General features: G+C 31.2%; 1 protein-coding gene across 2 annotated transcripts in view; it reads left to right on the top strand.

Moving 5' to 3' along the window:
* The window catches only part of LOC139518919 (neuroendocrine convertase 1-like), a 35,459-nt gene that overhangs the window by 895 nt on the left and 18,959 nt on the right, over window positions 1-15,605 (top strand). For both annotated transcript variants that reach the window (XM_071310606.1, XM_071310607.1), the window contains exons 2-5: window positions 11,331-11,435; window positions 12,539-12,667; window positions 14,140-14,248; window positions 15,244-15,281. In XM_071310606.1, coding sequence (XP_071166707.1) covers window positions 11,331-11,435; window positions 12,539-12,667; window positions 14,140-14,248; window positions 15,244-15,281 — 381 coding nt within the window. The remainder of the gene's footprint in view (window positions 1-11,330; window positions 11,436-12,538; window positions 12,668-14,139; window positions 14,249-15,243; window positions 15,282-15,605) is intronic.

Raw genomic sequence — 15,605 nt, 5'->3', positions numbered from 1 at the left:
ATGGAACTGAGTTTGTTTTTACTAGTAAATCTCAAAATCTCGATTCCTATTTTGATATCATATTTACCTGCGACAGGTGTGAATCTGTAAACGTATAGATCATCAATAAAATGTATTACATATGTATGCCTGCAGCTTTATTTTAAATATTTTGAATTACAACTTCAGCAGTCTGGCAATGCACAGTTTATTGTTATTCATCTATATAATTAGTTTAATGATTATATAGATAAACGATACGTATTTGGTTCGTACATATGACATATCGGTGGCTAGCTCTACCATGTCCTCATGTGTGAGAGAAATTACACACTAAGAAATCATAAAAAAAAAACCCGGTACATGATAAGATAAAAATCGTAAGTCAAACAAATGAAAGGCAACGCTTTGAAGTCAAATGGACAAACAGTTGTCTACAAAAAGTAACTGGTAGAAATACAAACTCACAAAGAACCGCAGAAGAACTCGTGCACTTCATTAGCTCGACAAAACCCAAATTCTGATGTTGTAGCGTGATTGTAAAAAAGAAAGCTATCAATGTGTAATTTTTTAAACAGCCAAAAGTTTTTTTTAATCTAATTTTAAATTTTGATTAAGCAATGGTTTATCTCTTGATACACTACGTGAGATAAATATTACTGTGGGATCTAACGTGATAGTAGGTTTTAAAATACTTCGTTGATCACGTATTATGTGTATTTATCTCCTCTTCCAATACAATATGTAAACGACAGAAAATGAGACCAAATTACTTGTAAATTATACATCATTACTGGGTTATAACGTCACTCTCAGTTGAAGTCAATTTATTAACATTACCACTAAAAAAATAGAAAAACAATTCATACACACATTTAAATGTTTTAAAAATTCCGAGAATAAAGAATACTATTCTAGGCTTGTCAATCTCTTCAATTTTCATGCCGAAATATAAAAGGCGTTTTGCTTGTTAACGATGTATTGTTACAAACATAAATGTATAAGTAAGGAAATATGGTAAAAAAATAAGATTACCAATGAGACATCTTTCCAACATAATTCAAATAAGTGGATATCAGCATTTATATGTTACCTTACGGCCATTTACAATGATAAATACCATAACCGTATAGTCGGCATTAAGGCCACGACATAAAACAATTCAAATGAGAAAACTAACGACATAATTCAAATTAAAAAAAAAAAAAAACCCAACCAAAAACATAATGATGATAGACACAAACAAACAACAACCATCAAACTGCAGGCACCGGACTTGGGACGGACACCACAGGCACTTGTATCAGAAAAAAAATCCTATATACAGGGGGGGGGGGATTCTGAGACAAGTGCCTGTGACGGACACGTGCAGACTAACCTGTAACTCTTGACGTAACTAGCAGATCAGTAAAACAAACAAACATAACGAACACAAAACAATACTGATATAAGAGTACTCGCAGTTACTGAAAGCCAGTTCTAACTCATAACTAAATCATGTTCTATCATACTAATGTAACAATTAGTAGATCTATACATCCAACGGATTTATTGTAAAGACATCATAAACAGTCTATGAAATTCACGACATTGTTTGACAATAGATATACGAAGATGTGGTATGAGTGCCAATGAGACAACTCTCCATCCAAGTCACAATTTGTAAAAGAAAAACCATTATAGGTCAAAGTACGGTCTTCAAGTTTGTTTCTAAATTTTTATCTTTCACGATTTTTATCATATCAAATATTGGAAAAATCTTATTCTAGAACTAACATAATTCACCTGTCATAAAATTGAGTACTTCGATATGTCTGACGAAATTCATACACTCAATTTTAAAAACATGCTGGCCAAAATTGTACCAGATGGTGCAGTTAAATACTTAGGATTTGTTTTATTTCACTCTGAGCATTGTTTTTGAAATAGTATAATATTCTGTATGACTGTTTTGGCATTTATTAAAAAAAAATTGAGATCTTATAATAACTAGTTTCAACCCGTCATAGATAATGAGTTTGTTTGTGAGCCAGTGTGTGTGTGTAGTTTTTTGGGGTAATTTAGAAAATTAGAAATTGATGGCAGATCTTCGATAGTTGCTGATATTAAACTCGGGGAGATTAAAATTTTGACATTAATCTTGATTAAACATATGTAAAGTGTAGATTGTATGTTGACCACCTCTAGATAATCAATGTGTTAATCTTTTGTAAGAAAAAGTGCAGAAAGTGTGACATACTCACGGATTCAGTAAAATGGTCCTTTTGTCTGATGGGCTTACCTTATTTTTGACATCTCACAAATTCTGTCGATTTCAAATATAAGTTCATTTGATACTTCATAAATTCCTTGATGTTTCTTAGTTTGTTCTTTTCTTTAGCACCAGTACCCAAAAATGAGCAACTACTTGATCTAGTTTTCTGTAGTAACGAGCACATTTTGACCATGTTTTTGATCCTGGCATCTGGTGTTAGTTGATACTGTGGTGTGATGTATCGGCCAGTATTGTTAGTGTCCCCTGTTATCTATTTTATGTATTACCAACAATTATCCCCCAAAAAATAAAATAGCAACTCTGGACATCTGCTTATAAATGTGATGTAAATAAAAACTAAACAAGATAATTTTCTAGATATACTGAAGTCAAAATTTCCGACGTAATTGCTTTTATTTGGTGTTTGATCACGGAATATTGTCTCAGATCGGTATTCCCTTTACCCGCGTACCTAAGCCAACTATTTACACCATTTATGAGTGGTCGTTGCTGGCTGCTGAACTTGTTGTAAAACATTATACATGTAAAATGGAAACTCAAACGAAAAAATATGTAAATTTCATCTGGAAAAATTCTGCTGTGTACTCAACCACCAGGTGGAATTTATTTTTTAACGTGATAAGTACCGAAGTGGTGGTGCGCATTCATCTGACACCTAGCCCACACGTCTTTGCTTTCTCTAGTATACTTACTTGGTAGCTATTTTATTTATCGTCAATCCACAATTTTCTTGTAGTTTTCTATTGGTCTATTAATTGTCTTTTCGTCGTTTTAAAACATTCTACTATTCTGTCGTTTGCCCTTTGTTTTTGGTGGTCCTAGTGGTATCTTCTCCTTTATTTGTATACCAATTTGAAGGTATCTGGTTGTGATTCTATACCGGTTCAAAATCAGGACAACGAAGCTAAGGTATTGATTGCATTTTATGTTAAGATTGAGCATGGAAATGGGGAATATGTCAACGAGACAAAAGCCCGACCAAAAAAGGCCACCGATGGGTCTTTAATCTTGTTTTCTGTTTCTGTGAATTGAATTTCATTTGGGATAATATTTGCTATTTTATAAATATAACGCCCACTTTTTTGTGCAAAAAATGTTTTTCATTCCTTTCTAATTTAAAGTTTAAAGCAAAATTATTACTCTACAAAATCTAACTTTCACTTTTGTAATTCACCGTAGACTTGAATGAGAATATGAGATCATAGTCTTTAAATTGTATGACACAAAAAAAAAAAAAAATAAACACTTAACTTTCTCCACTGTGAACTTGATACGATATTTAAGGATTTGGGAATAAATATTTCTATCATGATTTTTATTTAAAGATTGCTGCGTAAAGAAAGCTTTTAAAATTTACTTAATGATTACACTGAAATCAGCTCTTTATCTTTTGCTGATTCTGTAGTTGGTTGACAAGTTTTGAATATCTGAATAACACCTGACCACGGATGTGTTCCATTTGTCGAAAACAACATCATATTCCCCTTTCTTAGAAGTATTATAGTACCATATGACTCTTATCGCCGAATTCTATTTGCAACGATAAACATCTCTAAAGCAGGATATGCCATTCCTTCCGGAGCACCAAAGTTCATCCGAGTGTTTGTCAGGTTTCGTCTTGACACATGCATACGCATAGTGTACTTGGACCGTTGTTTCTCTTTGAGTAATGGTGAAGTCTAGATCTGTTTCTTCGAATGTCGGGTTTTGATTACATGCCTGGCTAGCTTCTTCGTTTGTCATTTAATAATGATAACATATGTCCATAAAAATCCCTTGATTTTGTCTACTTTTAAAGTCAAATATTGTGTTTAGCACATTAACACAGATTTCTCGTTTCTTATATAGATTAGACCGTTTGTTTTACCATTTATATGGTTTGACTCCAGTCAGTTTTGGGGCCCTTAAAAGCTTGCTTTTGGTGTGTGCCGAAGCTCCGTGTTGAAGGCCGTACTTTGACCTATAATGGTTTACCTTTACAAAGTGGGACTTGGATGGAGAGTTGTTTCTTTGGCACTCATACCACATCTACTTATATCTTTATAACCTCAGTTTGATGATTATGTAGTCGATTAAGAGAAGATAAGACATGATATACAGTAGACAAGACATGTGTGATTAATTTAAAAGCTGTAAGGTCCTACAGCTCAAACATTTTAGCCAAACTAAGAAAAGTTGCCCATTGACCACAACATGACCCTTGGTTATGTGTATCACCAATTTAATATTGAGAATAACTAAGTGCACATGTAAGGAGAATTCCTTTAATTAAACAAAAGAAGTACACGCAAACTCGTTTGCTACAACATCTTATAGTGTTTGGAACTTGTAAAATTGTGATTATAATTGAAAACATTGATTCAATGTTAAAACTTTTGTGTTCAAAATGAAATATAATCTGGTTGGTTAGAACTATATCCATACCATTTAAAACTATATTCAGTCTTGGAGTTGTTGCTGATCTGCATGTATTTGATTTCAAAGTCTTTGTTATTATTTTTAGATTTGTTTATAATTATCATACTGCTTTTCATATATATTCATTAACTAAATGTGTTAGCTTATTAGAAAAGCTTAGTTCTTATTTTAAAACTTTTCGACTACTGACATGCTGTCAGGAGCTAAACACATGAGCTGTTGGTGGTTTTTGTTAAACAGTTCTATTTGAATTTTTCAAAATTTCTAACTTTTTTTTATAAGATTGATAGCCATCTGACATTTTGGTTGTTGTTTGGTTATTCAGGTGTATGTGTTATATGTGCACAATGCTTTTTCTTTACTTTTTGTTTACCGAGAAGAAATTATGTATTTGGCAAACTTTTAGGAATTTTTGGTCCCCAATGCTCTTCAGCTTCGTACATTTTTTACCTTTAAACTATTTTTTATATACGAGCGTCACTGATGAGTATTTTGTAGACGAAACGCGCGTCTGGCACAAATACAAAATTTCAATCCTCGAATCTTTGACGAATTTATTTATGTAACAATTAAATTGAGAAAATTAATGTTCTAAATTTAAACAAAGCAATTTACGAAAAACAAATATATTTAGGCGACCATACATAAAACGAAGTTTTAACCATCTATCTAATTTTTAAATATTTATAAACTTTTCTAAATACAATGTTAAAAGATATTTGGTTAAGTAGCAAGACAAAATATTTAGTGATTAAATATATGATTAAAAAGATGGTTTTTAACATGAATATCATATTAAATTATCGATTCAACAGATACTTAAACCATCAAGGGAATATTTACATCGTTATAAATATCCCTCGTTTAGCTAAACCAATCATTATATTATGATTTTAGAACAAAAAGATACAAAAGGCAATCTATTAATGAAGAATTCAGGTAGATGTATTAAACCTGAATCGTTTCTTTTGACTCCTAATCAATTTGGAGATTAGTAGAATGAGCGGCCATTCTACAGGGAAACAATATATCGTGACAATGGCTAATCTGGTTATTGATTGTTACATGCATATTAGAAAGTGTTTCCTTTATAGTAGTACTGATGAACAACTTAAAAAGATAGACTTTTATCGCTTTCTACGACCTTTTGTCTTTTATTAATTGCCTTTTAATGGTAAAATGAGCCTGATTTGTACGTAACTGTATCGGCATTGACCATCAGCGTGAAAAACAAAAGCTATTTCTGTTAATTTACCGTAAGAACATGTAATAAAAGTTTGTGATAGGAAGTTATAGCAGATCAAACATCTTAAATTTTATCGTAAGATTAAGAAGAAAAAAAAAGAACATTTCTTGAAGTGTTATTTTTAGAAGTACCTATTGTGATTAGTGGTTGATATCTACGTTTTCCCACGTAATCTACAAGACATTCAAATGGTTTTACTTTACGATACATAAATCTGTACTTTACATTCCGAAATCTTTTAAAATCTTTGATAACACTTTTTAGTATATGCCATGGGTGATCTATTTTATATGTATAATATATTTATAACTAAATTAATATTTAATAATAATTATAAAACAATTAATACATAACTAATTATGAATGCAATTTGGTTATGATTTAGGTATTTTTTTGTTATATAGCTCTTCATCTGTTTCGGTTTTATTCATCCTTGGCTTCCAAATATTCGATTTTGAGCAAGTCTAACGAAGGAAATAAATAAAAGCTCTTCGGGTGCATTACATGTAGAACGTGTTGTTTTCATCTTTTACAGCACTTGGTCGATATCTCTCCTAGTGGACTATCATTTTAAAGTCCCTGAGGGTGTCATCAGTTCAATACTGACATGACTAATAACAAACCTTTCTAAATTTGCCCGTTTATGAATTTTGAAATTATAATGAAAATAAGGTTTCAACTCCCTCAGGTATGGTTGGCCGTAGGAGAATTTAGGTATCATTTTAAGTACTAGTATTTTGTTTTATTATATAGCTTTTCAACTGTTTTGTTTAACACATCCTTGGCCTTCAATTATACGTCTATTGCTGACGACTGCAGATGAAATTGGATATTCTGTGTTAATGTAAGCACAACGTCAGTTTCAATCTTCTTTTTTTTGTTTGTAAATTAATCAAAGCGTTTAAGTCATCAACAAGAATAAAACTTGGTGATGCCAGGGCTTTGATAGGCTATTTACTTGTATAATGTTTGGGAAATATTTGTACTGTTTAAATTATTTCCTAAACGACAAGTATAAACGAAATGTCATCAAGTCATAAAAACCATCATAGATTTATATAATTATACATTTGTATTTTAAGGGGGCTCCTGGGTATAAATCAATTTTTTTTTCTAATATAGGATTTGTCTATATTTTTTTATAAATGAACTTTATCATATACTTAAAAGAAAAAAAAAGAAAAAAAAAAGGGGTCACCGTTCATTTAAGCTCACAATCTGCCTCCGGAAGAAGCATACATTTTTGTTAATGTCCTTTTTTTCTGTTGAACTAATAGGAGAAATAGGTAATATCAAAATAAAAAAAATACCCTAATTACAGAAATCGCTTAAATTTTACAATTATTTAGTTTATGTACAGCTTATATGAAAACAATAATAAAAAATATAGGTCACCGATTAGTTAAAAAAGATATCTCAAATTTAATGCCAAAAAATGGCATTTTTGCACCAAAGGGAGATAATTTGGAGCTTTTTCAATGATATAAACATTTTAAAAGTCATCTGGAGCCAAACCGAATCGATTTTTTGGGTTGATTTTTTTACCATATCATAAAGTAATAACTAATAGTGTTATAAATAAAATTTGTAATGAAAAATAAAGGTTCAATTTTTTGCTGAAATTTTTGTACCCACGAGCCACCTTAAGGCTGTCAATATCTCGCACTTTTATGAACTTAACACTGTTAATTTTTGTGTAGCAACGTTTCTACTGCTTGATTTTAAACTAGTAAACTATTAATTTCGAAGTTGTATAGCTACTTTTGCAAACTCCTTTCTCAATAAATGTGTATATATGCTGGTCTTATTAATTCGTACACTGTTCCTTCTTTCAAAAGAGGGACAAAAGATACCAAAAGGGACAGTCAAACTCATAAATCTAAAACAAACTGACAACGCCATGGCTAAAAATGAAAAAGACAAACAGAAAAACAATAGTACACATGACACACCATAGAAAACTAAAGAATAAACAACACGAATCCCACCAAAAACTAGGGGTGAGCTTCAAATGTGTTGTCGGTTTATTTGAGTTAGTAATTAGACGATAGGGATTACCATTCTGACTCTTTTTTTTTAACCAGAAAGTGATAAACGTTGCCAGTTTATCAAGTTCACTAATTATTTTTGATATCTAAATACTTATAAAATCATTTAGATAGTTATAAAAACACATATTGTTCTTATATAAACATCAATTGAAATATTTTGTTGGCGTTCAAGGAATAGGTAACATATAAAATATTGGCATTCGAGGAAGACACCTTCTGAAGGATATAAGGGTTACTTCCTTGATATTAAAAGCAGGGTTTATAATAGATATATACTTCTTTGATATTAAAAGCAGGGTTTATAATAAATATATACTTCCTTGATATTAAAAGCAGGGTTTATAATAAATACTAGAACACACCCGTGATATCACGGGTCCGTGACTGAATTAAAGTATATAACTATGCGCAAGCCTTATTTTAGTATTAGTATTGTCATCTGTTAAAGTCATGCCGATTATAAAAAAACACAGTTTTTCTCTGCTTTCAAGTCTTTCTGTTTGAACCCATCGAACTGTATCTTATCAATTAATTGGTAATATTAATTATTTGGAAAGCAAAAGGTCCTGGAATGGAGTATTTTCTAATCAACAGCATTGTCCTATATAAGTTATAAGTAAAGTTGAATTATTTGCTTCGCTGTTTTACGTCATGCCCACTAACAAATTGAAAACTGTACCTATACGCCTTATTTTTAGTCCAGATTTTTAGTATTCGTATTGTTATCTTAGAAAGTCTAACTGATTAAAATACTACAATAGGTAACAATTTGACAATTTAGTAGTGTCAACCCTGTGGTTATGACCCGTGTATATAGCATATTAATCCTGAATACAACGTTTTGTGGTGCGCCTGTCAGATGCGGAACGTACAGATAAGGTAATAGGTAAAAGGTGAATATACTATTGGTATCGGTAGCGGACTCGACCCGGAACTTCTTCATTATTGGCAATATTAATTACGTGGAAAACAAAAGGGCCTGGAGTGGTGTAATTTTTAATCTACACCTTTGTACTATATTAGTTATATATAAAGTTGAATACTGTGATTCGTCGTTTTTACGTGATGACGGCTGACAAATTGGACCTCGTAATTTTAGTATTATAGATATATATAATGGTGATCTTTAAAGTAGTTTATATATTCAATAAATAGTCTTTGATACAGTTTTCTCCTATTCCATCTTTGATACAGTTTTCTCCTATTCCATCTTTGATACAGTTTTCTCCTATTCCATCTTTGGTGCAGTTTTTTCCTATTCCATCTTTGATGCAGTTTTCTCCTATTCCATCTTTGATACAGTTTTCTCCTATTCCATCTTTGATACAGTTTTCTCCTATTCCATCTTTAATACAGTTTTCTCCTATTCCATCTTTGATACAGTTTTCTCCTATTCCATCTTTGATACAGTTTTCTCCTATTCCATCTTTGATACAGTTTTCTCCTATTCCATCTTTGATGCAGTTTTCTCCTATTCTATCTTTGATGCAGTTTTCTCCTATTCCATCTTTGATACAGTTTTCTCCTATTCCATCTTTGATACAGTTTTCTCCTATTCCATCTTTGATGCAGTTTTATTCCATCTTTGATGCAGTTTTCTCCTATTCCATCTTTGATACAGTTTTCTCCTATTCCATCTTTGATGCAGTTTTCTCCTATTCCATCTTTGATACAGTTTTTTCCTATTCCATCTTTAATACAGTTTTCTCCTATTCCATCTTTAATACAGTTTTCTCCTATTCCATCTTTAATACAGTTTTCTCCTATTCCATCTTTGATACAGTTTTCTCCTATTCCATCTTTAATACAGTTTTCTCCTATTCCATCTTTAATACAGTTTTCTCCTATTCCATCTTTAATACAGTTTACTCCTATTCCATCTTAGATACAGTTTTCTCCTATTCCATCTTTGATACAGTTTACTCCTATTCCATCTTTAATGACTGTTTACTTCAGTACAACAATTTTGTTCACACAATTTCATCATAAATGTGTTCTCTGAAACAGTTTCCAGTTTACAGTTTTGGTTTGAGGTTAGTTCTGCCTCCCTTCTTTCTTTTTATCATTGTTAGAATTGCTTTTGACACGACAAAAACAAAAGGTTTGCATTGCTTTCAATTTGTTAGCGCACATTGTTTTTATTCAGGATCAACCACACAGCAATTTATATTGCTACAGATTCCTTCCTTCAGTCGAAACAATAAAAAACCTGCGTTTATGGTAGATAAACCGCCTCAATATGCACTATTGACAATAAATCTAATTGTGAAAATCTTAATATTCAATATAAAAAGAGTGCTAGTTAGTCAACTAGCTGTGGGAACTGAATTATGCTTATAAGATATTACATAAAACAATCTGTACTATCACAGTAATAGAAACCATTGTCGTCGTTTATTGAATATACTACGTAAATTCATGTGTGACATGTTACAGAGAACAATAAAGCAGTGCTAGTAATAAAGAGTACATTAATTCATTTACATAATAGTTAACCTTTATATAATTGTCATTGGATATGCGAGGCTTTCAAGTGTCAGAGAGACACACGTTTATATCAGTTTTGTATTTGAGAATAATTAATCTGACAAGTAAGAATAGTGATTTGTTTTTATTATTCTCTTTGACTGATCAATGACGGGTTATAGATTTGAACCTTGCAATAAGTATGCTAGCTTTAACTACGGTATAAGATACTAATGTTTAAAGCAGATAATTGTTGACACTGATAAACAAATACCAAAACTTTTGCATATTGCTGTAAATTGATAATATACTTCTATATTTATATCGGCAATTGATATTTGAATAATACATTATGCTTTTTAAACATGTTAAAGATATTCATTTTCCAAGTTGCACGAATGTCCATATAAAAGCAGCAGGAGGGCTCTCTATATGTATTACAAAAAAATCACAGTAAAAATCCGCACCAAACTTGCAGCTGGGTATGAACTTGCTCCATGTTGAAAGCATAACTAATAGACGAAGAACAGTATTTGGCGTGCTATTCTCATGCATTCTCTTTGTTGATTACATATTCTGACTTTTGCATAAATGCCTTTCCTCTTGTAATTTCTAAAACTTATTGTACATCATAGACAGGATGTTTTTTTTAATTCACTCGAAATTAAAGCGATTGACAATGACAAATAAAAGTGATCGTCACTTTTTTAATTTCGAAAAAAATCCAGCATCAAGCAAAGTACGGAGAGAGAGAGAGAGCATTGTGAACTTCTTAAATGTTTGCCAAATACAGCATCAGCAATATATTCCTATATCTTACATCATTTATATCAGATTGTTTTAAAGAAGACTAACTTATTATAATCATCTTACTATTTATATGTTTACATTGCAGCTTAAACCATTCGACAACCATTACTTACTAACACATAGAAGTGTACCAAGCCGTTCGAAACGTCATGCACACCACCATACAAGGAAACTAGTTACAGATAAAAGGGTGAAATTCATTAATACTTAAATTTGAACAGTTTTTCATCATTTACAAAAAATAAAATAAAATCAGACTTTGCAAGATGTTTTTAAAAAGAAATTACAAGGAAACGGTACAACAAAGCAGTACGTGTAATTTGCCTGGAAAGAAGAATTGCATTGTTTAAACGCACGTTTAAAAGATAAAGATAGAAAGAAAGAAAAAAGAAATATCAAAGACAGCATAAAGCAACCGTAAAGCGAATACCTCATTATTGAAAGTTTTATAAAGTTTCAAATACTATTAACTTTAATGACAAAAGTTCAAAACATGCGTGTTATATCAAATAAAATTTCAACTGTAATTCTTGTTATCCCTTCTCTTCATTCATGTTTATGTATATTATGACGCGAGTACCAAAATGGTCTTAGAATAAAGCTTTTAAAGTGACACGAATGATAGCATAACGTAAATAAGATTTATTTAAATGAAAAAAATGGCGTAAACATACAACTATTTCGATATCACTTGTTAATCTTAAGTCTAAAGATCAGACATTATAAGTGGTTAAATCCAGTACATGATTTCTCGAAGGAGCTGTGCAATAGAATTGTGTTGTTTGATATTATTTATTACTAAAACGTACTTTTGTAAGGAAATATTTTACATGTTCAATTGACAACTAATATTCTATGAATACAAATCTAGTACAGCTTAGTATTTCTTAATAAAATGACATTCTTTAATTGTATGCACGGAAATCGAATCTAATAAACAGCAATAGCTTGATTTATGAGAGCTTGTATTGTCACGTGGGATTACTAGACTTCCGTTGCGCTTAGCCGAAAGAGCAATCAAAATCTGAATCTTTAATATGCTTTAATGTCCTAAGACGTGATGTCCATTAGAATAAAATCATTTGTAAATTGCGATGGCGATAATTGACAGTATAATACAAAATCCTATTGTAAAAGACGGGATATAAATCCGTAAAAATACTTTTAAATCGTAACTTATCCTGTTTGATTGATTTGCAGAGGCCTGTATTACACGTTAAGATAAGTTATACACTAAAAAAGGAGGAAGAAAAAAAGAGAAAAAAACCTCTCTTACTTTTCTTTTTGTTAAAGGTTAACTGGGTAGAACAACAGGAACACAAGACAAGAACAAAAAGAGGTTTGATAGACCGTGAGACATTTGAAAGGTCCTACCACGAAGTCAAATTTAATGACCCTTTATGGGATAAAGAATGGTATTTGGTGAGTTTGTTAAGTAGGTGTATGTTTTTGTTTTAATGTATACAGTGTCCGGCATCACATAATGATTGATCTACGTCGTGCCTTTCCTTACTCCTACTCTTACAGCAAGAATTGCAAAACAAAGTTATTGTAAAATATTGTAGTTTACCATTGTCATTTATACCCCGAGTGTATCACCAGCCCAGTAGTCAACATTTCGGTGTTGACATGAATATCAATAATGTGGTAATTTTATAAATTTCCTGTTTACAAAACTTTGAATATTTCGAAATACAAAGGATTTTCTTATTCCACGCATAGATTACCTTAGCCGTATTTGGCACAACTTTTTTGGATTTTGGATCCTCAATGCTCTTCAACTTTGTACTTGTTTGGTTTTATAAATATTTCGATATGAGCGTCACTGATGAGTCTTATGTAGACGAAACGCGCGTCTGGCGTACTAAATGATAATTTTGGTACCTTTGATAACTAATTATACATTAACCAATTAAAAAAACTTCCTATTCAAGAATATTGAAGATAATGAAAAGACATAACAGCTCCAATCATCTTGATCGAAGCCTGCTTAATTAAAAAGGAATTTACAGAAAATTACAGAAAAATGTGTATGTGGTCAATCATATGTATACTACTACTACTACTACTACTACTGCTACTACTATAAAAGCTTTTAAAATATTGTTACCTAATGAAATCAAAACAACTTGATTCACGTAAATTAACCTGAGTTAACATTTAATTTTTCTATTTGAGCGATTTTTATTTCATCAACTTGAAATTTGGTTGCAACTCTCGTAACAATTTAAACGAAACTGCTCACTTACAAGAAAGTTGGATAACTAATAACTGATTTTGTTTGCAAAAATTGATATATGGAATTTGTAGATTATGAAAAATATAAATTAAGAAGCAGATACACGAAACATACTTATGCTTTGAGTATATAACATACCGATAGAGTATGCAATTATACAGGGAAATGCGAATATTAAATTTAAAGTCATAAGCATATACAATTTACTAAACTGATAGAATTTATTTTGTCTTTGTTGTGATTGTATACTACGAAATACACTTTACTTATTTGGTACGTCCAAGTCGCTTTAACCTTGGATTAACCTTCATGAGAAACACTCATCCCAAAAACACTCGATTGTCAAGAATGTCAAAATACATTAACACGACAGATGCCAAATGACCTAAAGGGACATCGCAAAAATAGCCTAATTCTTTTAATGTCAACTTTACATGACGTTCAAATTTCTTTGAGATGTAAAAAGGTTGACTATCAGAACAAAATTACATGGTTTAAATAGTTATTATCCAAGATTGCGTGAAATGTTAAACTGTTAATCCGATTAATACTCAGATTTTAGTTGTGTGTAGACTGACTGATAAAGAAATGATATCGGGAAAATTGAACAAGGTAAATAAAAGTCGTTCTTTATGAGATATATTTGTTATTGCAGACAGACACGAGAACTGAAGTTAGCTTGCCAAAACTAGACTTGCACGTCATACCAGTATGGAATAAAGGCATTACAGGAAAGGGGGTTGTGGTTACAGTTCTTGATGATGGTATGTTCATTCAAAGACATTATATACGATCCGATGGTCTATATAAACGTATGCCATCATTTATGCACGCACAACACAATGTTCTGGAATAGTCTTATGTACGATGGAATTTTTTTTTTATGAAATACCAATTTAAAGTATAAAAACATGAAAAAAGGGAAACAAAGCAACCAAATCGACTAAGACAGAAAAGGCGACATACTTTTGTGTGTGAATTTCAATTCTTAAATTCTGTAAAAAGTAAGATAGAAAGGTCACAAAAACTCCAAGGAAAATTCAAGGACAAAGACACGAAAATCCTAATACATCAAATCCAAATTACTTAACAGAAATCTAGTGCACTTACTTACCGAAACCCTTTACAATTATTTCAAGTCATCAGGGCTTTGTAACAGCCTATTTATTTCCGATTATCGTCATCATCTTATTCATGATTTGAGCTGTTATTTATCTAAACACAATCAGGAATATAAAGAGGACATATTATTGAAAAGGTTGTTAATCTGATTATCAACATCGCCTATTCCATCATCATACATTGAGACAAGTGTAATAAAAACATATGTGTTATAAAGAATTACTTAAAATGACTAATACCAGTATAAAGTAAAATCACAAAAAAAACTGAACTCCGAGAAAATTCGAAACGGAAATTCCCTAATCAAAAGGCAAAATCTAAAGCTCAAAACATCAACGAATGGATAACAACTGTCATATTTCTGACATTGTACAGGTATTTTCTTATGTAGAAAATGGTGGCTTGAACCTGGTTTTAAAGCTAGTTAAACCTCTCACGTGTATAACAGTCGCATCAAATTCCATTATATTGACAACGATTCGTGTTATACAAAAATTCAAATATCATACCAATCTTATATTTACCTGTAAATAGAATTAGTGAAAACAAAACCGTTAAAAGAGATATTTTTGAAGTAAGTAAAATTAAAATCAGGAATAATGACACTGACACATCATTCTATCACCTTTATTTACAGGTTTAGAGAAGAACCACACAGATATCGCAGCTAACTATGTAAGAGTCCGTAATCTATAATAAGTAATCTATTTAGGTGTATTGTGGGGGTTAACTTTTCATAACGTCTTTAGTTTCTAGTTAAACATGACCTGATATCATGATTTTGTACATTATTGCTAGCGGTAATAATACTTTTGTGTATAATTTGCTTTTTGAAAAAGCCACAACTGGTTGTAAAGAACGTTACATGTTGTATGGACGAATGGTGCATATCGTGTAATAAATTTAATTGTATACATGTACACATTCAACTGTTTTTGAAAAACTCTTCACGAAGATAGGAATGTAATTTTCATATTACATAACAGTCTATAGTATATA

This window comes from Mytilus edulis, chromosome 4 (genome assembly GCF_963676685.1).
Source record: "Mytilus edulis chromosome 4, xbMytEdul2.2, whole genome shotgun sequence".
Taxonomy (NCBI): Eukaryota; Metazoa; Mollusca; class Bivalvia; order Mytilida; family Mytilidae; genus Mytilus; species Mytilus edulis.
The sequence above is the reverse complement of the archived record's forward strand: the minus strand, read 5'-3'. Positions and strand labels throughout refer to the sequence as shown.